Source organism: Pteropus medius, unplaced genomic scaffold (genome assembly GCF_902729225.1).
Source record: "Pteropus medius unplaced genomic scaffold, Ma_sr-lr_union100, whole genome shotgun sequence".
Lineage (NCBI taxonomy): Eukaryota > Metazoa > Chordata > Mammalia > Chiroptera > Pteropodidae > Pteropus > Pteropus medius.
This window is the reverse complement of record NW_024344370.1, coordinates 8,698,782-8,724,838: the sequence shown is the minus strand read 5'-3', so window position 1 is coordinate 8,724,838 and position 26,057 is coordinate 8,698,782. Positions and strand designations below refer to the sequence as shown.

The 26,057-nt window shown below is 31.4% G+C and overlaps 1 protein-coding gene and 1 pseudogene across 3 annotated transcripts in view; one reads left to right on the top strand and one right to left on the bottom strand.

The window, feature by feature from the left end:
• Nucleotides 1-26,057, bottom strand: part of KIF2A (kinesin family member 2A) — a 60,615-nt gene that overhangs the window by 6,555 nt on the left and 28,003 nt on the right. Inside the window, exons 2-18 of one of the 3 annotated variants that reach the window (XM_039870003.1) lie at nt 21,031-21,125; nt 20,517-20,636; nt 18,684-18,738; nt 17,384-17,506; nt 16,708-16,808; nt 14,439-14,534; nt 12,923-12,977; nt 12,377-12,539; nt 10,206-10,296; nt 10,009-10,072; nt 9,363-9,454; nt 8,878-9,020; nt 8,313-8,517; nt 7,460-7,570; nt 6,371-6,438; nt 3,881-3,994; nt 2,868-3,018 (exon numbers count right to left, since the gene is read on the bottom strand). In XM_039870003.1, the coding sequence (XP_039725937.1) occupies nt 2,868-3,018; nt 3,881-3,994; nt 6,371-6,438; nt 7,460-7,570; nt 8,313-8,517; nt 8,878-9,020; nt 9,363-9,454; nt 10,009-10,072; nt 10,206-10,296; nt 12,377-12,539; nt 12,923-12,977; nt 14,439-14,534; nt 16,708-16,808; nt 17,384-17,506; nt 18,684-18,738; nt 20,517-20,636; nt 21,031-21,125 (1,847 nt within the window). The remainder of the gene's footprint in view (nt 1-2,867; nt 3,019-3,880; nt 3,995-6,370; nt 6,439-7,459; nt 7,571-8,312; nt 8,518-8,877; nt 9,021-9,362; nt 9,455-10,008; nt 10,073-10,205; nt 10,297-12,376; nt 12,540-12,922; nt 12,978-14,438; nt 14,535-16,707; nt 16,809-17,383; nt 17,507-18,683; nt 18,739-20,516; nt 20,637-21,030; nt 21,126-26,057) is intronic. The other 2 variants (XM_039870001.1, XM_039870002.1) reach the window with 2 other exon arrangements.
• Nucleotides 24,889-25,011, top strand: LOC120608398 (uncharacterized; annotated as a pseudogene).

Sequence of the window (26,057 nt, the reverse complement as noted above, 5' to 3'; positions counted from 1 at the left end):
AGCAACTAATAAATCCTACCTTTTATCATTATGAGAAAATACTACTACAGGATTCTTAGTGGAAAATGAATGATACAAAACTATATAATGATATATTTAAAAAATGAAGTAAAATAACTATAAATAACTTTTACATCTCATATACCGTAAGAAATCTCTCAATTTATCAATTATGTGAAAATGTGTATTATTTGTTTTGGTTATTTCTTTATATATTTGTCCTTCTATAACGGGCACATATTTTATTATTTTTTGAGTAACCAGAAAATCAAAATTTTAAATTGAAAAATGCCACTAAACATTTCAAACATATAAACATATAAACAAACGTTAGCATTTTTTATATAGTTCATGCATCTTTTTAATACATGTGTATATGTCCCTAGTTAATTGTTTTTAATTTTTATATATGATTTATTATATGTATCATTCTTAAACCTGTTTTTTTCCCTATGGTGCTTTAAAAATTCCCACATTTTAATATCGGTATAAAACTTGGGGGGAGGGAAAAAGTTTGGATCATATGTATTATCTGGCCCTTTCTTAAAGGATCAGATATTATATATTTTAAGCTTATGAGCCAAATGGTTTTTGTCACTTCTGTTATGGTAAGAAAGCAGCCAGACAACCCATAAGTGAATGAGCATGGCCATGTTCAACAAAACTTTATTTGTAAACAGATGGCTGCCTCATAGCCTCTACAGGCATCCCTTGGAGATATTGTAGGTTCAGCTCCAGACCATTTCAATAAAGTGAGTCCTGAAATCAACTATAAGAAAAAACTGGAAAATATGTAAACACACTGAAGCGAAACAATATGCTACTGAACAATGAATGGGTAACAATGAGATCAAGGAAGAAATCAAAAGATCCCACTAGAGATAAATGAAAATAAAAACACAATGACTCAAAATTTATGCGACACAGCAAAAGCAGTCCTAAGAGGGAAAGTCAAACTTCAAGAAAAAAGAAAAATCTCAAATAAACCATCTTACTTTACACTTAAAAGAACTAGAAAAAGAACAGCAAACAAAACCCAAAGTGAATAGAAAAAAGGAAATAATAAAGATCAAAGCGGAAATAAAGCAAAATAGAGTCTAGAAAAACAATACAAAAGATCAATGAAACCAAGAGCTGGCCTTTTGAAAGGATAAACAAAATTAATAAACCTTTAACTAGACTCATCAAGAAAAAAAGAGAGGACCCAAATAAATAAAATCAAAAATGAAAGGGGAGAAATAACTATGGACCCCACATAAATACAAAGGATTATAAGAAAATATTATGAGCAATTATATGCCAACAAACAGGAAAATCTGGATGAAATGGATACATTCCTAGAAATATACAATCTCCCAAGACAGAGCCACGAAGAAACAGAAAAGCTGAACTGACTAATTACCACAAATGAAAATGAATCAGTAATCAAAAAACTTCCAAAAAACAGAAGTCAGGGACCAGATGGCCTCCTAGGTGAATTTTAACAAACATTCAAAGAATTAACATCTATTCTTCTCAAACTATTCCAAAAAATTCAAGAGGGGGGAAGGCTCCCTCTTCTATCAAGACCAGAAAAGATAGGCATTTATAGATGACATGATACTATAGAAAGAGAACCCTAAAGATTCCACCAAAAAACTGTTAGAACTGACAAATAATTTCAGTAAAGTAACAGGATACAAAATTAATATTCAGAAGTCGGCTGTGTTTTTATACACGGATGATAAACTATCAGAAAGAAAAATTAAGAAAACAATCCCATTTATAATTGCATCAAAAACAATAAAATACCTAGGAATCAATTTAATCAAGGAGGTAAAAGACTTGTTCTTGGAAAATTATAAGTCACTGAAAAAAGAAATTGAAGATACAAATAAATGGAAGCTCATGGATAGGAAGAATCAATATCATTAAAATGGCCATGCTACCCAAGCTATCTATAGATTCAATGCAATCTCTATCAAAATACCAATGGCATTTTTCAGAGGACTAGAACAAATAATCCCAAAATTTATATGGAACCATAAAAGATCTCGAATAGTCACAGCAATCTTGAGAAAGTACAAAATTGGAAGAATCACATTACCTGATATCAAACTATATTATAAACCTATATTGATCAAAACAGCATGGTACTGGCATAAAAACAGACACATAGATCAATGGAACAGAACTGAATGTCCAGAAATAATTCCATAGCTAGACGGTCATTTAATCTATGAAAAAGGAGGCAAGAATATACAATGGGGTAAAGACAGTCTCTTCAACAAACAGTGTTGGGAATATCGAACAGATACATGCAAAAAAATGAACTGGACCACCTTCATACACCATACACAAGAATAAACTCAAAATGGATCAAAGACTTAAATGTGAGACCTAAAACCATAAAACTCCTAGAAGAAAAGATAGGCAGTAAATTCTGATATTGTTATTAGTAATTTTTCTTCTGATATATCTCCTAGGTCAAGGGAAACAGAAGAAAAAATAAACAAATGTGATTTTATCAAACTAAAAAGCTTTTGCACAGCAAAGGAAACAATCAATAAAATGAAAAGACAACCTACAGCATAGGAGAAGATATCTGCCTATGATATATCTGACAAGGGGTTAATATCCAAAATTTAAAAAGAAAAAAAAAATAAAGTAAGTCTTAATTTTTTTGCTGGTGGAGAGGCCTGCCTTTAATTTGTAAAAAAAACAAAACAAAAAACAAACAAAAAAATCTGTGACGTACAATAAAGTGAAGCACAATGAGGTGTGCCTGTATTTTGCTGACCTGATTTAGATGCTAGATTTCAATGACCAAGTACTGCTTGATGAAATGAACTAAGGTTAGACAATTAGAACTATATTAAGTCACTCACATTTTGTTCACAAAGAAGTTTTAAATCATCTCTCTGAGGGGAACTTCCGACACCCCACTGTGCCTCTAAGTCATCAATCTGATTTGGTGGATGGTGCATTATTGGACGGACATCACCAGCAGAAGTAGGATCCACGGTCAATTCTTTCACCCTATAAACAAAGAGGTATCTAAAATTAGTAAAGACTTATAGCAGAAGAACAAGAAAATACCAACCTATTCAATATAAAGGCAATTCAATTAACGTATTAAGATTAATGATGTCAGCTTTCCAGATCAAGTGTACCTGAAATCCATGAAAACACTAACGGGATGTTTAGCTGTTTAATTTTAGGAATTTATTTAGGTAACTTTACAATTATTTCAAATATAATTATTGTGCGTAATAAATGAGAATTAGCAAAGTATGTAGATTCAGTACTTCAGAGTAAATGAGACTGCTGACGAAATTAAATGAACAGAAAAATACTAATAATAGCACTTAGATTAATAATATACTTTGCAGATTTTTGGTAGCAATAATGCTTAATTAAAATTAAAATAGCTATATGTGAAATAATCTTATTCTAACGTAAAAAGCTATACAATGTAAATTAGCTCCATCATTTACTAAATGTTTACCCATTAAATTTAAATTTATACACTTGGGAGAGCATACACTAAGTCAAGAGGATCTTCATTATTTTCTTGCATATTCAGAAATTTACAAGAGCAGAACAAAGGTAAACCTTTCATTTTAAAGAGACAGTTTATCCTTTAATGGTACATATGCAAAGATGACATCATCCTTAAAAATGTGGGGGGAAATGGAAAGCCTGAATTCTAAAAACATTTTAAAGCAAATAAATTAACAAAGTACATAAAAATGAAGATCATGCAGCACAACCACCACCTGAAAAACGAAATAAAAATGAAAAATCAAATGGCTCAGGGCAAAAGAAATACAAATAAAAATTTATACATAGCACAATTGAACTATTAAAATAAACATCTTATGTATAGAATGAACTAGACCTGGTAATCGAAGGAGAAAAGTCGTCATACTCATAAGAAGGAGAGAGATCAGGGCGACTGCCACTACCCTGTGAGAAGGGAATGTCTGATGGACTAATTCCAAACTCCTTTACTCTGCAGCACCAAAACAGCAACAAATTAAAAGAAAACGCTCTTGTAAAGACAGCAATGCATATTTCAAATTTTCATTTAGTACTGTTTAATTCGTTTAGAAGAGGATATCAATATTGTTGTAACAATATTTTAGAACATTTTAAAAATCCATTATAAGATTTAGAAACCTGTCTTATTCTCTACTACACAGTCCTTTGTTTCTGGTGTCCTTTTCTCATGATCCTTTCTAGAAATTTAACTAGACCATCACCTAAATTTAAAATGCCCCTTATTTAATTACATGACCAATCTAATTTCCTATGTAATCAATATCATGAACATTTTGTGAATCCTCAACACTCCTGAAGTCTTTTCAAACAGGACACAAGAGAATTAAGTCTTAATGGAATCCACTGTTTGTAATGAGCATCTAGACTGGATTCATCTGTCCTTCATCCTTTATAGTCACTTTGGAAAGCTTATTTACCACACACGCTGACAAATCTAAATTTCTAATACTATTTAACTCTTTTTACTCCCAATCCATTTCCTTTTAGAATCTCCTAATTTAGATACCATGTAAGCCCCTAATCACATATTTTTCCTCTATTCAAAGCCCTCTTGCCCAATCTAAACTATACCATATGCAGCAATTATATTCCTCAAATGAGTTATCAAAGGAGGTATTTCCAAATGCCTAGAGATTTGGAAATAAAAGGCAGAATTATTTGTCCCAGATGGATAGTCATGTTGCAAATGAATTACATTACATGATAACAAATTAAAACATTTTACTTGAACCTAAACAAGAGGAATGGCCAGACACAGCATTTTCACATTAGGGCGGATTCCTTTGCAAAGTCTGAAGACCCTGGAGGGTTTTTGTTTCAGTTCTACACTGTGACAATATTCTACTACACTAAACTGTTCTTCATCTCTCCTACTAACAATTTTGAAATAAGAAGCACTTTAAATTAATGATAAAAACCCCAGAAATACCAAAAATGTTCATTACAGGGATCAATTAAAAGTATCATATATATTTGCAGCTAGGAGCTCATAATTCATAGTTTAAAAGGAATCAAATTTAGAAATGAAGTTCTATTATATTTTTAAAAAGTTATTATATTTTAAGAATCATGCAAAAGGTCAAGAGATTTATACTTTCCAACAGTTTTTACTATAATTTTTTAAAAATCTCTTTAGTTGAAGCAAAAGCAAGATACAAAAGAACAAAGGCTACTCTACCTAATTTATGTCAAGTTCAAATAGAGCTACACCTATGTTATTCACGGATAAATTCATAGGCAGAAAAAACTATTTTTAAAAAGAAAGAAAAACAAACTTTTCCCACAGAAGTCAGGACAATGACTACTTTGGGGTAGAAATTAATGGACTTGGGCATGTTATTCGGGATTTGTGGTCAGGAAAGGACATACGGGGAACTTTCTGGGGGCTGGAATGTTCTATTTCCCAATCTGATGCAGAAATTTTCACTTTATAAGTAGCCATTAAATTATTTACTTAAGCTTTGAGTACTTTTATGTATGCATATGTATCCCACATTTTGATAAAAGATTAAAAATAAAATTTCCATAGTGATTAAAACAAAGAAATAATACAAATACTTGTGTTCATCAAAACTGAGAGAATCTCCACACTAGAAATGGAATAAAAAGAGAAATTTTATCTCTAGGTTAAAATCACAAATGCAGTATGTGATAACAGAAATTTTAAACTATATAGTCAGTCATCCAAAACAAGTGCAATGGGAACAATCTATGGAAAAATATAAATATGCCATCACGATCCAAAATTTCAAGAGTATTTCATGACTATAAAAAATAAACTGCTTTAAATAGTTTATAATCCTCTTGTCCTTTCATCTGTAACTATCCAGTTGCCTATTAGTTTGTAATACTGACACGAATAATAAAACGTAACCCACAAAGAACACCAGAAGGAACTGTGCTGTCACTATTTACTTTCAATCTTAGATTCCCCATGTATAAAATTTAATATTATCAGAAATAATTTTTAGCATATAGCATAACAATTTAAGAAATACAGACTGGCCCCTGATACTTACTGCAGAGTCTTAACATAATAGAAAGAATTTACATGATTTAAATGTAGTAAAATATTGTAAAATGTTATTTAAATGAAAAAATATAATCATGTTCTATGATAGAAAGACCAATTCTACTAAAAATATAAATCTCTTCTCGAATTACAAAACACATCATTTTGGCAAAATAATTATAAATAACATGAAATTTTCCTTTTGACAATTCAAAGAACAATGTAATAAGATTTATCCTATTAAATCAGATATTAAATCAAACCACAGATGTTCTATTCCCCTCAAACTTCAAAATGAATAATCACTTCTCATACCTATTTGCATATCTTAATGTATTAAGAGTATTTTCACAAGATGCCATTCCTGGAGAGATTGTGGCAATCTATGGGGGAAAAACGCAAAGGTAAATAAAATGTTATAAATGATGAAGACAGTAATACTTATTTACATAGCTCATCACAGTCTAATCTTAATATGGTTATTTAAAAAATTATTAATGATATCTGAACTCCAAGATAACTTGCTATCTTATGCCAACGATCAGATATTAATTATACACTCTAGTTAAAATATAAACAATTCTCTGAATGCATGAGAAAATGATCAAAATCGGGCAGAAAATGGGGTCAACATCTAGTAAATGGGAATAATAGCATTGAGTGGCTGCCCCCATCTACCTTTAATAATTTTTTTGCCTAAGAGCAAGCTCTACTGCTGTCAGACAGAACAACTAAAACTTCATTAGAAACCTAAAGTTTTACGTGTTAAGAAACTGAAAGAGAGTTTGAAGGTGAGGATCATACCAGCTGGAAAGTGAAGTTTGTCCCAGAAGAGACAATCACAGAAGGAGAAACTCAAATTCTGCATATAAACTGCCCAAATGTTTGGCTGACCCCTGAACTAGGCATACACAAGGCTGACTCCAAGAAACATAGCTCTAAGTCTAAAAGAGCTAAACAGAGATTTCAATTTCAGTTGCTGCCCACAGCAGGAGAAGAGTTTAGATAAGTTCAGCTAAGTAAATTTTCTGTTAAATAATAAAAAATTGATAATCTTTAGAAGAATGCAATAGAATCCAGAGTGTCTATAAGTCATTCATTCATAATAAAAATGATATAATCCAAAATTATTAGACATATGAAGAAATAGAAAAGTATAACACATATTCAGGAAAGCAAATCAATGGAGACAACCCCAAGAAGACTCAGATGTTGGAATTAGTAGAATGCATTATTAAGTGCAATATAATCCTCTCTGTCAGACCATCTTACGTACACTGTCTCTCTCACAAAAGAAGGATTTAAATGATTGTCACTAATATATATTATAATTTCCCCACAGATATTATGTAATTATTTATTCAGGATTAAAACAAGACAAACAAAAAACAAACATAAACTTACCATGCAGGTACGAGAGTTTTCACCAATAAATGAATCTCTTAACACCTGAGTGAGTTTGCTTGCTCGGAAAGGAGTATGAGGTTTATTTCTACCTAAGGCTCTAATGCACTCCTGAAAATTAAGAAAGCAAGTTTCAGAGATTAGGCTTCTTATAAAGAGTAATCTTAATTAACACATTTAAAAGATCTCTTACTATAACTCTAATATTTAAGATCTGATCAGCTCTAAAAATGCTATGAACAGGTTTACAGCATAGTAAAGAGGTTTCCATAAAATCTAATTCAAGAAAATGAAATTTATAACAAAAAACCCAAAACCAACAAACTACTATTCAAGGAGATTCTTCTGGAATCTAGGACTAATGTTTAGAAGTGAAAGGAAGTAGATAACTATAAAAAGATACTTTTAAAGTGTAATACAAAACAAAAAAACACAGAATGCTTTCTTCTAGTCCTGCCAATCTTTGCTTTTCTAGTCGAAGAAGACATAATACAAGCCTAACTTTTTGAAAGCCATTCCACATTTTTCTGAGAAACTTATTTCTTCATTCTATTTTGTAATTCCTTGCTCTCCTCCAAGAAAATATGACTGATTAAGGCCCTCTGGAATTTTCCCAAGTAGCCCCGGAACTGGCCTGCCAACTAACAGATCCTTTATCCACTCTAAAAAGAATAAATAACGTATGTAAAGAAAATTTCTGGGTACAATATACATCTATAACTGCAAATATAAGCAACTAAATTTTGATAACCTCTATTATTTATTAGACAAAACAAGTAACTATCATTGTGTAGTAGAGTAAACATAAAATCAAAAGTAAAAGATCTTTCACAACAAAATACATTTTATTTACCTTGAGTGCTAAAAGGCTTTTATTAATTTCAGCACCTTCAAGCCTAGTTTGCCTGTCTGCACTGGAAGTATCAGCTCCTCTTTCATTCCCAGCCAAATCGATGAGAGAAAATTTGCCATGTAGTTTCCCTTTCCTCCTAAGAATAATCTGAAACACTGCATGGCTCCGAGATGAATGTGCATTTGCAGATGTTTGACCGGATGTTCTACAATGAGATTATGGACACTGTGATACACAAAAACTTCAACTGAATATACAAACCACAGTATTTTCATTTAAAAATATCCAGTTTTTATTATCTAAATACAAAAGACATTTTGAGTTAATAACACTTAAACATAACCAGATTCATACAACTAAATCTGACATATCTCTAGTATATTTATAGTATGATAGCAATATAATTGCTATCATTCAAAGTTACATGTTCACAAAAGTTTTTATGAACAATAATTTTTACTTCCAAAGTGCACTGAATAACATCCTTGCTTTGTTTTTGTTATAGTCAAAGTCTCTAAAACTAATTATGAAATTGTTTCCCTTTCTTAATTAAAATGAGATTTACCTGCAACTGTTGCCTATGTCAATGAGTTTCAGGACATCTTCAACACATTTGACCTCTCGTTCCTGTAATCCCACCACTTGAACCTGCTGTTTTCCATCTTCTAGCACTCTTAATTTTGTTTTCCTGTTTAGCAAGTCAAACACCTAAAAAAAAATTCTAATTAGAAAACTAGCTTTAAAGAATCAGTTCTATAAAAATGAGTCATTCAAAATCTGAAAATTATTTCAAATAATAAGTTTTAGAATAAAGTGCTTAATACTGAAGTTGAAGAGTTTCAAAGGGAATTAAGAAAATCTCATAACACAAAATTCTAACATAATATTCCAAATACATTTATAAAAATTATGTGGCGGCAAAGGTTCCACAATGTGAATGGACATAATGCCACTGTATACTTAAAAATGGTTTAAATAGTAAATTTCATGTTATATATAGTTCAATAATTTTTAAAAAACTAAAAAAATTTTTTTGACGTTTCCACTTACCTTTCCACTATAAATTTCAAAAAAGGTTGCATACACTTGAAGTTCTAACTTCTTATAGTTTGGCTTCTTTAGCATTAAAAAGACATCTCGGGCTGTCAAGAATTTCACATGGAGAAAATTTAAGATGCAACGAATACTTTTGTAAAAAGCATTTCAAATTTTCTATTTTTAGAGAAACCAGTTAATCTTTACCCACAATAATGTCAATAATAAAAATGAAGACTAAAGTGAACATTAATTTACAAAAGATAGTAATAATACTTTTTTTTTACATTTAAGGCTTAGATGCCACTCTCCATTATTTAATAAAAGGAAACTACTACCTATCCTTATAAATAGCATAGTTATAGGTGGTCATAATAAGGTTACTCTCATAACCATACCAAATCGACACTTTTCAATCATTATTCAACAACGAATAGTAAGCTCCAATGAGACATCACAATGACACAAATATAATCAAGATTTCTACCCCGAATGCACAGTTCTTATCAAACAGTCTGATAACCTGAAATGCACATAACACAGAGTAAATATAACATTACAGATATCCTTAAAATCCTGGATGATATTTCCGAGTCTTATTTCAAAGGCACCTGAATAATATTCAAGAATATTACAAATGATATGCACAAAGGGCACTTACCTGCTAATGCATAAATTCCTTTAGAACAATCTTGGTTCTTTCCTGAAAAGTCACCTCCCATAGTCTATATTGTAAAAAGAAAATAAAGAATAATAGACATTATTCAGGAATAAATCTTTAGAATTTAGGTCTAAGAATTAAGCTATAAGGAAAAAAACTAGCTTCATACCAGAATATAACTGTAATAAACTACTTACATGAGTTTTTCCACTTCCAGTCTGCCCATAAGCAAAGCATGTAGCCATTCCCCTTTCGAATATAGTTTCCACTAGTGGTCTAGCTGTAAACCTTAAAAATAATATGCACCAGTTAGAATGTGCTGTCAATATTTAAAAAAATAAATAAAATATCTAGTCTTATTAAACAAAACTTATACCATGGTTTTTAACAAATCAATAATCTCAACTGTTAGGTCATAATTGAGCCCTTGATTCATTAAATATTTTAAATAACCATATCTTAGAATTACTTAAAGGTCTTTAAAAAATAATCTCAAGCAATAATTTCATAATAAACAATGATCACAATAGACAAAATAAAAAAACTGATAGTAACTGAGCTATGACACATATAGAGGACATTAGGAAAGTTTAAAAAATAACAATGAAAGATGGTAATATTAGCCAGACAGGTAAAACATACATAATGAAAATAAAACAAACAATAAACAGGATCAAAAGTTTCAATACAAACAAGAGTGGTAATCTCAATAGAGAAAAGGTAAAGAGGTTGGAAAAAAACTACAAAAACATATCTTAGACCATTTAAGCAAGTAGAAAAATGATAAGTGATAAGATTTCATTGAATGTGGACAAGTAAATATAAATTGTGCTTAAATAAGACACTGTTCTGAGTTGACAGTCTTAATTCAAGAAAAGGATACCAAAATATTATGGTTTGGATTATTTTTCAAACCTATTTTTGTAATCACCACTAGTTAAAATTAAAAAGTAGGAAGAACAGGAAATATTTCATTCATTGAACAGAGTAGTAAAAAGTATGATGGATAACAAATCTACCTTCTATATAGGCTTCAAAATAATATATGTGAAACACTTTATACAGCCCTACTGATTTTTTTTTAAAAAGGTACAACTAGAGAAAGTACAGAACAAAAGGAGCAGACAAAGTTCTAGAAATGAGTCTGCAGAGTGATTAGACAAGAAAAGTTCTAACTCCTCAATCCATAGAAGTTAAGGATAAAAGAAAGGAGACATAATCAATATTGGTAAAGTTAAGAAGCATGAATATAGGGCGAAACACAGAATGTTTACTAAATCTATTATATACACACAAACATATCTTTATAATGATTTCTTGAAAATGATTATAAAAGGCAAATGGACATATTTTATGAGGCAGGAGTGGAAGCAGGGAAGAGAGTGAATGGGGAGGAGAGGACTTCATTCTCAGAAAGGTAAAAAATACACAATTTATAATTATAATTACCTTTAAAACAATTTCATCGCAGTATTTCTATCTAGCATCCACATATTCTTTAATTTTGTCCTTTCTTTACAACTGAACTCCCAGTTTACTGGCTTAAAACCAATGGAGTTGCTTTCAACACTATTTCATTTATAACATGTGCAATTCTTAGGACTCTTAGTAACTCTGTAATTTTCTGTTTACAGTCATATTTACAAAATAAAAGGGCATCAAAACACAGCATTCAAGTAACTGGCAAGACAGCTCTGCAAGGACTCAAACAGCAATGCCGTTAAACTAATTTATATGTTCCAATAGTTACTAGTGAATGTTTACAAACTACATATGAAAATTTAAATTTGGCATAAAAATTTGGGCTATCGATATAGTATATACATAAATTTGAGTTGTTTATAAGTTAAATATGTGAATATATAAGAATTTCATGTATTAAAACTAATCCAAAGCTTAAAGATGATAAAAACTAGACAAATGCAAGTAAGTTTAAAGAACCTTTTTTTTCTCTTAAGTTGAAGTATGAGCTAAAACAAGATTTAGACAAAGGACTGATATATAATAAATGTTTCAAGTTCCATTACTAGTACAGAAATTAAGAAGTAAAAAACAAAGGTCCTTTAACTATATCCCATTCCTCGAAGTATAGAAAATGTCAACATTTTCCTAGAAATTTTCTATCCATATACATGTTGTGAAATTATAATAAGTTAATCAGTAATGAAAACTATGATTTGGGGGAACATTAAAGAGAACAAATGTTAATATTCGTTATAGTGTTTATTTTATATTCTTTGTCTAAACTCAGAATAAGAAAGCATATTTCACCTCCGAGTGATATGCCAGTATCACGTAAGTTGCAGGGTAGTGAGGAACACATGGTATAAGAACAAAACTCTAATTTAAAATAAATGTATTTACCTACCTGTAAACCATTTCATTAGGAGCTGAGTCATCAAAGGCATAATCGAAACGAAATGTTTGGTTTTCTAGGTACCTTGTTAAATCTACTTTTTGTTTTGGTTCATGTACCATCACAACATCTTTACTAGGGATTGTGATTACATCAAGATCTTTCATTTGAGTTTCTAAAAGAATAAATGAAAATCAATGCCCAGTAATTTTCACAGCATTTGAATTACCGTATGAAAATTATTTTAAGTAGTACGAATTTACATAAAAGTAATGAGTTCTGTAAATATAAATATCCCATAAATATGCTCAACAAGACAGAAAATTTCAACAACAAAGTAAAACTATCAAGATTTTTGTGAAGCAAGAATCAGGAATGGCAATAATTCATAGGCAGTAACAAATCAACAGATCTAACCATAGAAATCTGCATAATGGTTATGTACAAATTAAATGACTAACATTTAGCTGTTCCAAATCAATTTGATTTCTGCTATTACAAAATAAATTACAAACAGGACAAAAGCAATCTTTTATTATAATTCAATAAGCATCATACCTTTTTTATTGAGTGGTCGTTTTCTTACACAAACACATATCCTATGTTCATCAATCTAGAAATAAAATATTTTATTTCAGTGATTATCAGTGGAATGCGAAACGATAAAAAGTAAATAATGCAATAATTCTTTCAGAGGTTTTAGAAATTTAGGCATGGTATAAATAAGATAAGTAAGCGTAAAAAAACAAACTTTAATAGTTATGAGACATATTTTAATAGTTATGAGACGTATTTCTAAAATTCTGAGTATAATGGAAACTTTCTTATTTTTTTATTTGGTTAACCATTAGAAAGTAAGTTTGAAGAGGGTATTACTATTTTTAGTAGCATTAAGTTCATGTTAAGAACCTGCCTAATTCACTTCAAGATATGCTGTATACGAAAAAGTAAAATTTCCTACCAAGTGACACATTTTCAGGTTGATTATAGGGAAAGTTGTTGGCAAAGGTAATTAACTATAGACAAGAAAACTGATTCCAGATTATTGAGCAAAATAATTGCCAAAATTTTCTATTTTGCCAATTCTTACACATAAATACCTTTCATAAAATTTATCTCCCCAATATCTCCTTTTAGTAATAATTAGCATAAAGTAGGGATTGGCCTGCAAGCCTGATCCAGACTACTACCTGCTTTTGTCAAGTTTTACTAAAACAGTCACACTCATTCATTTATGTAGGGTCTGTGGCTGCTTTCATACTACAAAAACAGAATTGAGTAGTTGTGACAAATACCATTATAATGTGGTTCACAAAGCCAAAAATATTTACTATTAGCTCTTTTCCAGAAAAGTTTGCAATCCTTGTCCTTAGGTATGAGCTCAGATGTAGTGGGTTAAACATATGGGATGTAAATGTTATAAACAACTTTATTTAATCCTACATAATACATCTGCTGACCACAAAACATATTTTGTGTACTCAATACTATATTCTGTATGTAAGATGGATTATTTTTTATAAGTAACAATTACAAAAGTATTCCCCGTTTAATAAATTCTCACTTTACAACAGGAAAGGAGTTGAGTAATAAGACCAAATATTTTTTGAGCACTGCATTTCTGGTCTACTGCAGTCCTCAACAACCACTTCTTATTATTAAAAACCAAAGTAACAATTATTTTAAAATAACATAGTAAATTGGAATGACAGTGAGATCTATAGCTTAAGCCAAAAAGGAAATAAGCTTGAAACTGAAATCAAAGTATAAGTGATGATCAGAAAGGAAACTGGGTGTTCAGACATCACTCCTTTAACAGCTGCTCTGCCCAATCAAACACAGGGAGGCTTTGCTTTGAAACGGACATCTCTGTGGGAAGCAGGTCTGATATATCAAATTATGGAAGATAAGCATAAATGTGGATGAGTTCTTTTCTTCTTAAAATGTAGGGAATGAACATCCATGAAGAGATGAAGGTTTACATAGTAAACATAGTATTAAATTAGTGGCTATCAAACATGTTTTTATTTACAGTACAAAAAGTTCCAGAGCAATGGTTTACAAAGAATCTTACGGGATCTGCTGTTGTTAATGGTCTATAATCCAAACTTCCTCTAAAGTCTCTGATCATACACATAATTTCATAATTGGGGTTTGTAGCATCAACGTCCTATGAGAAGACAAAGAAAATCATCATTTATTATTATAGTAATGTGGTGTTTGTGATATATGGTTTGAAAATTAAATAGATTGTATCATGTGTCACAGCCAAGCCCAAACTCAAACTGGAGATGTGATATAATTTAGTTTCAGAGTTCATGACTAATAATATATCCAGAAATCATTTTCATATTAATAACAAAATTCTGTTAGTCTACACACATTGTGCTAATTCTAAACCAAACTCTCCTCATTAAAGCCACCTTTGACCTATTTCAAAATTTCATCCATTATACCTTAATTATCCTAGAAAATGGAGCAAAAGAGAAATAATGCTCATCTTAAACATTAACAAAAAATTCCAGAAAAGCTGAAATTCTATAAAAATTCATTTAATCAGATTCTTCTCCCCAATTCTTAATCTAGCAAAGTAGAAATAAAGATTATATAGATTCGTTTATGTTTGCTTCCTATTTTTGTTGGCTCTCTAAAAAAACCTAAGGCATGGTAAAAACAGCTCCAAATTGATAGGATATAGAATTTAAAGGAATCAAAAGCCAATTTTTTAAATCTTTGAAACTCAAATTATTAAATGCTTACTACTGTGGAAAAGAGACAAAATGTTTTAAGATGTGATCACTGTCTGACCGTGCCTCACTGACTCAGCCTCTCATGCTAGATCCAGCTAGTTTCACTAGATAAGGGTCAGAACAGAGACTACTTTCCACAAACCCCCTAAGAAACTGTGTGACTCTTCCTCTGTGTCCCAGGCTTCTTGGTTCCTAGAATAGGCCCTTACACTGTCTGGGCAAGTATGTAAGGCATTTCTTCCTTTCCCATCCTGCCTTGTCTTATATAACCCTTTAGCACCTGCCACATGGCATGGAGGATAGCCATGTCACTTGCTGCTGCCCAATTCGCACCTCATATGTACGTCTCCTTATTAAATGCTTAATGTAATGATGGAGTGTGTCAGCCTCTTTCTTTGGTCTCTTGGCAATGGGAAATTTTACGTAACAACTATAATTTACTTTTTTGCTTCAAAACTGAGAAAATTCAGATCCAGATACAGTAAACAGCAAGAGTTAACAATCTCTCTTAGCCATGAGTAATAAATTACTGAACATTCTAAGTCATATTTTTTTTTCATGTACCATATTCAGGTTTGCTCTGAATATAATTAAATTTCAAAACTGTTATTGAAACTTACTTTCAATTAATCTTCTTAAAGGAAGTAACACCAACGATGCCAATTGAGAAGTAGAATGTAAAGTGAAAAATAAGAAATCACAGAGATGTGAAAATATGATGAACTACCCAAAGGAAACACCAGGTGGCATATGTGCTAACTATCAGTAGATTTATCTGTTTCGTGTATTATTTATTTCAAAACCAAACTGGTCATTCTCAGGTCATTTTCAAATAAAAGCCGATTTACTCTAGCTGAATATTATACTGAATCCACAATTTCCCAACAAAACATCTTTATGATTAAAGGCATGTGAACATACTCCTAAAGAAACGATACTGTGACAGGAAACAAATTCTGAGAACAGATACAATATAAGGTCAATGGAGGAGTTACATGTAAAATAATAATTTTTAATAAGTGAAGAACTATAGAGAGATAAAAGGCCAGTCCTCTATGTAATTTTCCCAAAGCTAGTAAACAGTTTTGCTACTAGATAGCTAAAGGAACACAGAGTGGAGCAAAACACAGATAGATACACTTTCAATATCCAGTATGACTGAAACTCAAGGAATTTCCCCCCTTTCAATGTGTTACACTGACCTTATTAAGCATGGAAAAATAATAATAAAATTTATGACATAATCATGCACTTTAAGTGGATATTCTTCTGAATGTATTTTTAGATATTTTAAAGTCAAAATCCTTTTACTCTTGATGTTATGACACATGAATTAGAATTCTCTAACATAATAGCTTATTATTCAAAATGGAACAAACTAGGACATACCCACTAAAACATGAAAAGTACAACTAGTAAAATCTGTAACAATAACTTATTTTCACAAGAGTTTATTCTTTCCTCACTATCAGTTTGAGAAACTATGTTAAAATCTTAAATAAATGCCTCGACTAATTTTTCCTAAGCCAACACTTTTACTGACGCAGTCTAATCTTTATTGGTACGTGAACAAAATATATTCCTGTTACAAACCTGGGCTCTTTTTTCTCTAAGTTCTTGCTGTTGTAGTCTCCTTTTTTCTCGTTTTTCTTGTAATTTTTCTACTTCTTTCACGCAATTAGATTTTCTACGCGCTGAAAGAAAAAGATGAGCTGTAGAAGTATAGTCTTCTTTTTAGAGTTTTGTACTTATACACAAAACTTTTATGCATAATTTCACCACATAACCAAAAAAAAGTATACAGTGATAAAGCATGCCTATAACAACTATATGAACTTTACTTATGAGCTGCTTTAACAAAAGTAGGAACAGGACAATATACAAAAAAAAGAGTCAAAAAAAAAATGACTCATAGTAATACATGTCATCTCTTGGTTTAGAATCACAGATCTCTGAAGTAAGAAGCATAAGAATTTCTTCTATAACATCTGTCAAAATATTCTCTGGCCAGAATTTTAAATTCAATGCAACTGACACACTGTTATAATTTTATATTTATAAAATTTTTTTTTCCTCTAAAATATACATTTAAAAACCCAATCAACAGACTAAACTAACAAGAAAAAAGTTTTTTTTCTACAGTGGTAAAATGAAATCTGCAATCAACTTTGTAGTTAGACTGTTTACCATTTGGGGACTTATAAGAATGACCAAGAGAGAATACATGTATGTCTAAAATGACTGAATCCTTGATACATGATTTACATACAAGGGGGTCCAAATTCCTTTTTTGCAGCTTGAACTGGAGATATATCTGAAACACTACCATTCTGTTGTGCAGAAGAAGACTGTTCAGGAAGTTGACTAGGCCGTGCACGTGCAGAACCAACCACTGTAAGTAAAACAAAATTTTAAAATTCAGAACAAAAAATCAGTAAAGGTGAACCTTGGTAAAAGGAACAGTGGTATCTCATATGAACTGATACTTAATAGTTGCATTAGCAAATTGAAAGGTTTTCTACTTATATGAGCATAAGCAAAATATATAATTCTGTTCAACCAACTGACAAGCTAAGAGGTTTTCAGCATAATATGTGCAGACTTAGGTGCCACCAATATAATTTTAAATATAAAACTCTAAATAATTTACATAAAAACCAAAGCCAAGTTTAATTTTTAATAATCATTTTAAAAATGTAAGTGTACAAAATATGAATTTTAAATGCATTCTCATTTTGAAAAATTTATAATTCAAAGTACAAAAACTTAAAAGTCCTTCAACCCTCCTTATATTCCAATTCTCATTCTTTGCTCCTCAAATATGCAAATCTTTAGCAGAGAATTTCCTACTGTGGATGCTATAAAAGTGAAAAAGACATATAACATTAAATATAAATATCATATTCTACAAAGAAATATAAATTTTCACAAGACTCAAAGGACTGTGTTTCAAGAACTTTCCCTCTAGTTCCAATCTCTCCTAATACCTACGCCCATCCTTCTTCACCACCCATATGGAGCAACGTCACTCTCAGAAAGGACCACTCTGAACTGGTGAAAAGTAGATGAGAAGCAAACTATGCTTTGTATCTTCTGGCTGAAAATATATGGAAGACCTGCAATTAACTAAAATTTATACATGTTGATTTTTTTTTTTTTAAGCTGACTCCTAAGTTACTCATGACACTTTCTGGGAAGCTTATTAGCTAGAAAATTATGTAAAATGTCATGATGATTAAATTTACTTTTGTGGAATCAATCAAGTGACTACTTCCTCATTCCTTTCTTTCTCAAAATACTCTCCTCAAATCTGAAAACTTACTGGGTAAATGAAATGAATCAAAAATTGCATAGATCAGAGTTTCATATTCATCACATACCTTTAGAAATCGTTTTTTATATTGTCAATATTATTGTGTTAAAAAATCAAGACGACACCAATCTTAAAATTAGCTACATAATGTTTAAATAAATAATAATGTCAAGGATAATATTTACTTTTAATTTATCTTGTCAAGGCCATACTAAGAAGTCAGTAGGCAAAATTAATAGATAAATATTTGCTTCACCTCTATTATCTCTTGGAGGAGGGTCATTCTTAATAGAAGCCACAGTCCGTCGATTCTGTAAGAGAAAATACTCATTTTACTCCTCATAATCAGCTTCCTTTAATTAAAAAAAGTAGGCTGACATACAATAATATAAAACTAAGTGAAGAAAAAGTATGAACGATCTTCTAATGAATCACGACTAATGCTTTCAATATTCAAGTTTCTTTATACGAATATTCTCCACCCAAAAAAATTATTCAGGAATTAATGTGAGCCAGGTACTGCTCTAAGGACTTTGTATGTATTAATTCATTTAATCTTCACAACAACCCTATGAAGTCACTATTATTGCTATTCTGGTTTCACAGATGAGGAAACTGAAGTAAAGAGATGTTGAGTAATTTCACTAAAGTGCACTTCTAATCATTATGCCATTCTGCCACAACTATGTAATACGTTTCATTTTGAATATCAGGGGGTAATTAATAAAATACTAGTTTTAGACAACTTACATCCCATTGTTAAGCTGAAACATCAAAATATTATGAGATGCACACTGCCAGTTATACTAAAAGGTTTCATTAGACTTTCAAAGACTGCATAGATTAGGGCAGCAAATATTTGGTCCTATTATTTATATACCAAGACTTCATTTTATTCACCTAGGAAAAAAAGATACCAAATAGTGCAGTATTTTTCAACTCTAACTGCACATTCAAATGAGATGGGTACTAGTAAAAAGGTACTGATGTTAGGGCCTTCTTTTAGATAAAATAAACCATCTCTGGGAGCAGGCCTCGGAATCAGTATTTTAAATTCTCCAGGTGATTCTAATGCGCTACAAAAAAAGGTTGCTAATGACATACCCAAAAGGATAAACTATGAAGATCCTTCAGCCTGTGAAACCAAATATGAAAAACAGTCCTTTTACAAATGGTAATTAATGACCCCAAAGCAGTGACTTTCAATATGCTGAAATTATATAACTTGAAAATCTGCCTTATGTTCATATGCATGGCTTAAAAAGCAGAAGGTTCTGTTGATATTGCTAAGCTTCTATCATATTATATTTGGATGTCTTCCCTGCAAAATAGTTGAGTTCCTATAGGGTTAGAGTTATGTCATATTCATATTTGTAAGTGATAAAATCAAGAATGTAGAAAAATCAACAAATGCTTGTTGAATTGAACATAAATTGCAGATTCAACAATTTTCAGGGGCTGTCTAGCTTAAAAACAGTTGTATTTTGATACAAAGTTTTAACAGTCAGAAGTTTTAATAGAAATGCAAAGGAATTATCTTTTAATATAAAAATAGCATGCCTTTTATTTTTTTATAAAGATAAAACTGTTAGGGAGGATATAGCATGGTTATGGTTTTAAAGTTTATCTTCACAGACAATACAGAAATAGTTAAACTATACTCCATTATTTCCCTTCTTTAATAAACATAAAATTAGCAGAATTACTATTTCAAAAGACTATTGGAATGAAACATTATTATGAATAATAAAGTCATTCTTTCTTTATCGAAGTCATTTGTATTCATTCAACAAACACTAACAAGCAACTGTTTTGACCCATATCTCCTGAAAAGCTATTCGTGTTAGGAAAAATCCTAATCAGGCAAGGAATTTCTAGGATGTTATATACTGATTGTCATAACTGTGCATTAGACAACCTCAATCCTTGAAAGTATATATGTATATACATGCATACGGATGGCAGAAAGAATTTTTTTTTTTTAACAAAGCAACTAATACTTAAAACATATTCCCACAGCCTGCCAATTTCAAAGCAGCGTGTGTGCGCACATACACACACATTCATTCTCTGAATTTTCATCACTAACCTTTACAATTTTGTTTACTTTGGCTGAGGATGTTGGAGGTGGAGGTGTTTCTGGACTGGGTTCAATTTCTTCATCAGGTACAAGGTCAGGGTTAAGTGAAAAGATGCTCTCCAAGTCAATCTGTTTTAAAAACCGCATGCGTTTTGAGTGTACTTAGACAAACCTTTTACTTTTTCAAATAAATTTACACAGAGAGAATAAATGTTAAATAATTTTAGCCTAAAGAATGGTATTGCTTTAAAAATTAGATTATCTAGAATTATAACCCACACCTTTAAAAAATATCTCTTAAGGTTAATTTTGTGGTCTTGATTATATGTCCAATCACATAAGATACACATAAGGAGAAATCTCTCCTCTTTCTTTGAGTGAAATTTTTTAATCGTTTGAAAGATTTTAAAAGAATGATAAAGAATACATGTACTATATGAAAATTATATACTTTTCTGTTTCGTTTTATATTAAAAAATTTGATAGCAGGACTAGAAATAAAAATTTAACCTAATGATCATACCTCTTTGCCTTTTGTATCTCCATTTTCTATCCATTCAACAGTCACACTTTCATTATCTTCATTTAAAGATGTTACCATTGCTTGATGTATTCGGCCTAAATGGTAATAAAATATAATTTTTAAAATGCCGTGAATTATGGAATGCCTAAACTCTGTCAAATACAATTTTATAATTCACAAACTATTAAAAGACTACTGTACTACTTTTCTTACAAGAGACTGCTACAGACTCTCAGGATTAGGCAATAAACTTTGTCCATGGCACCATAAATCGATTTGCTACAGGTCAAGACCAGGAACCCAAGAAACTGGATTATACTTAAAGTTTATTTTCAGTATACATGATAAATGGTTACATTTATCACATAGAATACCTGAAATTTTTAAGACTGCTGAACAGTTATAGTCATTAGAAAGTTTCCTTATTATGAGCCAACAATGACTCCAGAACACAGAACAAAAATTCATAAGGCAATTTTTAATACTATACTGTTATAACATACTTTTTATTTAAAAGTCATGATCATATACTATACAAATTAATAATATTAATTTAAAATTTTTAGAAAAAGAATCTGAGTGCAAAAAGGTTTGGAAATGTTAATCTAAAATGTTCTTTTTCTGCATATTGCATATGAAATCCTTACTTTCTCTGATGACTCTAGTATTTATCATCTGTAGAGAGGATAGTCTATATAATGTATTAAACTTGTTTTCCCTCTTTTAACAGATTGTGGATCTTACCTGTTAGTAACTATAAATCTAAGTAATTATTTTTAATTCTTACATAATATGCCATTGTTTATCATAACTTATTTAAAACCTATTGGTGGTCATTTAGATTATGTGCAATACTTTATTATTATAAACACTGTAATAAATACTACTATTGCATATTTGTCATTATGTACTTGCTAGATTATTTTTTAGGAACAAATTCCTAGAAGCAGATCAATAGGTTATGTGTGTATGTTGTGTGTCTACAGTTGACCTCTGTAAAATGTGGGGTTCGGGGGCACTGACTCCCGCATAGTTGAAAATCTGCATATAACTTCCGACTCCCCCAAAACTTAGTTGTTCCTTGGTACCTGCAGAGGATTGGTTTCAAGATCTGCCATGAATACAAAAATCTGCAGGTGCTCAAGTTCCCTATATAAAATGGGGTAAACGCATACAGTTGGCTCTCTCTCCATCTGTGGACTCCCAATAGCAGATCGAAAACAGTACAGGTATTTAGTGAAAAAAATCCATATATAGATGGACCCATGCTGTTTGAAGTCACGTTGTCCAAGGGTCAACTGCGCATACACATACACACACATACGCACACACACACCACATGTATATATGCATATGTACATAAATACACACATATATACATGTGTATACATACATACATTTTACTTATTTCATGTTTTCATATTACCCAATTATTTGATTACTAGTCAAGTAAGGATAGAAATATTTGTTACGTATCTACACCTTCATATTATCTAATAAAATGAACATACAGAATTTTCATCTGTAGTCTCGGAATGAAGTCCTTGGGACATCTATAATTTACCTTATGATAATTTGTAGCTCTTAAAAAAAAAAACCCTGGATATATAGTACATAAAACAATGTTACTATAAGAAGAGATACAATATCTTTAAAGACAATATGGACACTAAGAATTTTATAAGTAGTTATGCATGAAATTACTGTTAATCAGTATCTTTCCCCTATGGGTGCATATAAAAATCTGAAGTAATAAATTAATATAATCTTGTTTCAAAAATTCAAGCATTAAAAATAAAAGTACTCTCAAGTGATAGATCAGTGTTTTTAAAAAAACTAAAATAGGCTGGAGGTATCACACTGCCTGATATCAGATCATACTACAAAGCGACAATAATCAAAATAGCACGATATTGGCAAAAAAACAGACACACAGACCAAGAGAACGGAATTGAGAATCCAGAAATAGGCAAATAATTTTCAACAAAGGAGCCGAAAATATACAATGGAGAAAAGAAAGCCTCTTCAATGAATGGTGCTGGGAAAACTGGAGAGCCACAGCAAAAGAGTGAAACTAAACTGCTGTCGCCACACACCAAAATTAACTCAAAATGGATCAAAGATCCAAATATAAGACCTGAAACAAATTGCATAGAAGAAAACAGGCACTAAACACATGGACCTTGGATTTAGAGAGATTTTATAATTTTGACCTCAAAGGCAAGGCAAGTAAAAGCAAAAGGCAAAAATAAATGAATGGGCCTACATCTAACTAAAAAGGTTCTGCACAGCAAAAGAAACAAAACAAAGAGGCAATCAATTGAATGGGAGAAGATATTTGCGAAGAATGCCTCCGATAAGGGGCTAATATCCAAAATATATAAAGAACTTATACAACTCAACAACAACAACAAACAAATCATCCCATTAAAAAATGGGCAGAGAAGCTGAACAAATACTTCTCCCATGTAAACGTGCAAATGGCCAAAAGACATATGAGAAGATGCTCACCTTCACTAGCTATTAGGGAAATGCAAATCAAAACCACAATGAGAACGGTAGGATGCATGTTTAAATAAAATTATCTTATGACAAACAAACAAAAACTACAATGAGATACATCCTCACACCTGTTAGAATGGCTATCATTAACAATACAAGTAATAAGTGTTGGAGTGGTTGCAGGGAAAAAGGAACCCTCATACACTGCTGGTGGGAATGTAAATTGGTATGGTCACTATGTAAAACAGTGTAGAGGTTCCTCAAAATATTAAGAATAGAATTACCATATGATCCAGCAATCCCTCTTCTGGGTATCTACCCCAAAAATTCAGAAACATGTATCATATACACATCTGTTCATTGCAGCATTATTCACAGTGGCCAAGATATGGAAACGATGAAGTGCCCTTCAACAGGTGATTGTATAAAGACATGGTACATATATAAAATGGACTATTACTCAGCCATAAGAAAAGATGAAATAATGTCATTTGCAACAACATGGATGGATCTTTTGATTATCATGCTAAGTGAAATAAATCAGACAGAAAAAATTTAGAACCATATGATTTCACTTATATGTGGGATATAACACTGAAAGCAACAAATGAACAAAACAAACAAAAACTCATAGACAGATAACAACTTAGTGATTACCAGAGGGAAAGGGGTGGGTAGATAAGGGTAAAGGGGGTAAAATATATGATGGAAGGAAATTTAACTTTGGGTGGTGAACACAATGCAAAATACAAATGTATTATTGAATTGTACACTTGGAGTCTATATAATTTTATTAACTAATGCCACCCCAATAAATTTAATAAAAATAAATAAATACAAAAAACTAAAATATATACTGGCAATCTTTCCATGACAAACCAACACATTAATTTTAACAACCGATATATTAACAACTGCATAGCATTCCATAAAAGGAATGCATCACAATTTAATTATTCCTTTACTAAGAGTAATTTAAATTGTTTCCGACTGTTTGCCATTAAAAGATGTACTCATTGCACTCATTACCTACCTGTACATAGGTGTAAATGTTTTCACAAATACAATTTCTAGGAGGAGAATTAATAAATCAAAGAAACTGAAATTTCGATATTCGAAAACTGTTCTCCTTTTACCTTCCCATCATTATGGGACGTATTCTTCCACACCTTTGTGGAAACTGAGCATTATTAATTTAAGATTTTTTACCAATCCGATAGGCCAGATCTTTCTGTAAGCTACTACTTTCTAAGCATGTATATGTCAGAGACTGGCCCATTTAATCTACACTAGTTTATTTAATATAAAAAAATATATTTATGAAGTATATACATCCATTTTTAAAATGAAGAAACGGGCTACAGCCATGCTACCCTGAACAAGCCTGATCCCGTCTGCTCTCGGAAGCTAACTAAGCAGAGTCGGGCCTGGTTAGTACTTGGATGGGAGACCACCTAGAAAGAGCAGGTGCTGTAGGCTTAAAATAAAATAAGGGATTGTAAACTGACAAGGTCCTTGCAATCCGTGAGGTCAACCAAGGGTTGTCTCTCCTAAAAAATTTAAAAATAAATAAAATAAAATGAGGAAACTGAAGCTCAAGGTGACACAGCTAATAAACAGTACAGATTGAACCTTGGTCAGATACTAAAGCTGCTATTACCACTACACTTCTCTGCTCCCCTATGTTAAGCTGATGAAAAAGAAGCCCATGTAGCTTAAATTGCAACCCAAGTAGCTTAAATTGCAAACACCCCTGTAAAAATGTATAAATTATAGCACAGATTCTCAACTCTCACTGTACACCAGAACCCCCCAGGCAGCTCAGATAAGAGTCATTTCTTATCATTCCACTGTAGTCACCTTGGTGCAAGCCACCAATGCCTTGATTCTAGGTAACTGCAATTTTCTCCCACTAGTCTCCTTGCTTTTCTACCCTATCTGCCCTCTGTATATTTGCCATACAACAGTCTACACATTCCTGGTAAAAACTAAGATTATATTGCTCTTTTTATCAAAACCTTTTAGTGGCTCCCCATCTCACACAAGAGTAAAAAGCCCACGTCCTTCCAATGGCCTTTTAATGACTTATTATAAAACCCTACATGATCTGACCACTCACTACCTCTGTGATCTCATTCATCCTTGACTATGGTAACTCTCCATTTTACTGATTGATCTGTCACACAACACTCTCTCTTCCCTCCCCCAAAAGTTCTAGATGAATCTATATGAGTCCAGAAGGACTGAAATGTGAAAGACAAATGTAAAAGCAACTCAGTAAATAGTGGTGTCATTTACTGAGATAAGTGAACATTAGAGGAGAGGCAGGTGTTGGGAGTGGAGGGAATTATGAGATGGAAAATACTAGGAGACTTCAAAGGAAGGACTTAAAAAAAGAAATTAAATAATCCCCTCTACAATTTGATTTGGACAGAAATCAGGTAAATAACCAGTACAAGTGCTATGTATCAGCTGGGTCTTCTGAGAAGCAGATGTTGAGACCAGAGGACAAAAGGTTTATTGTA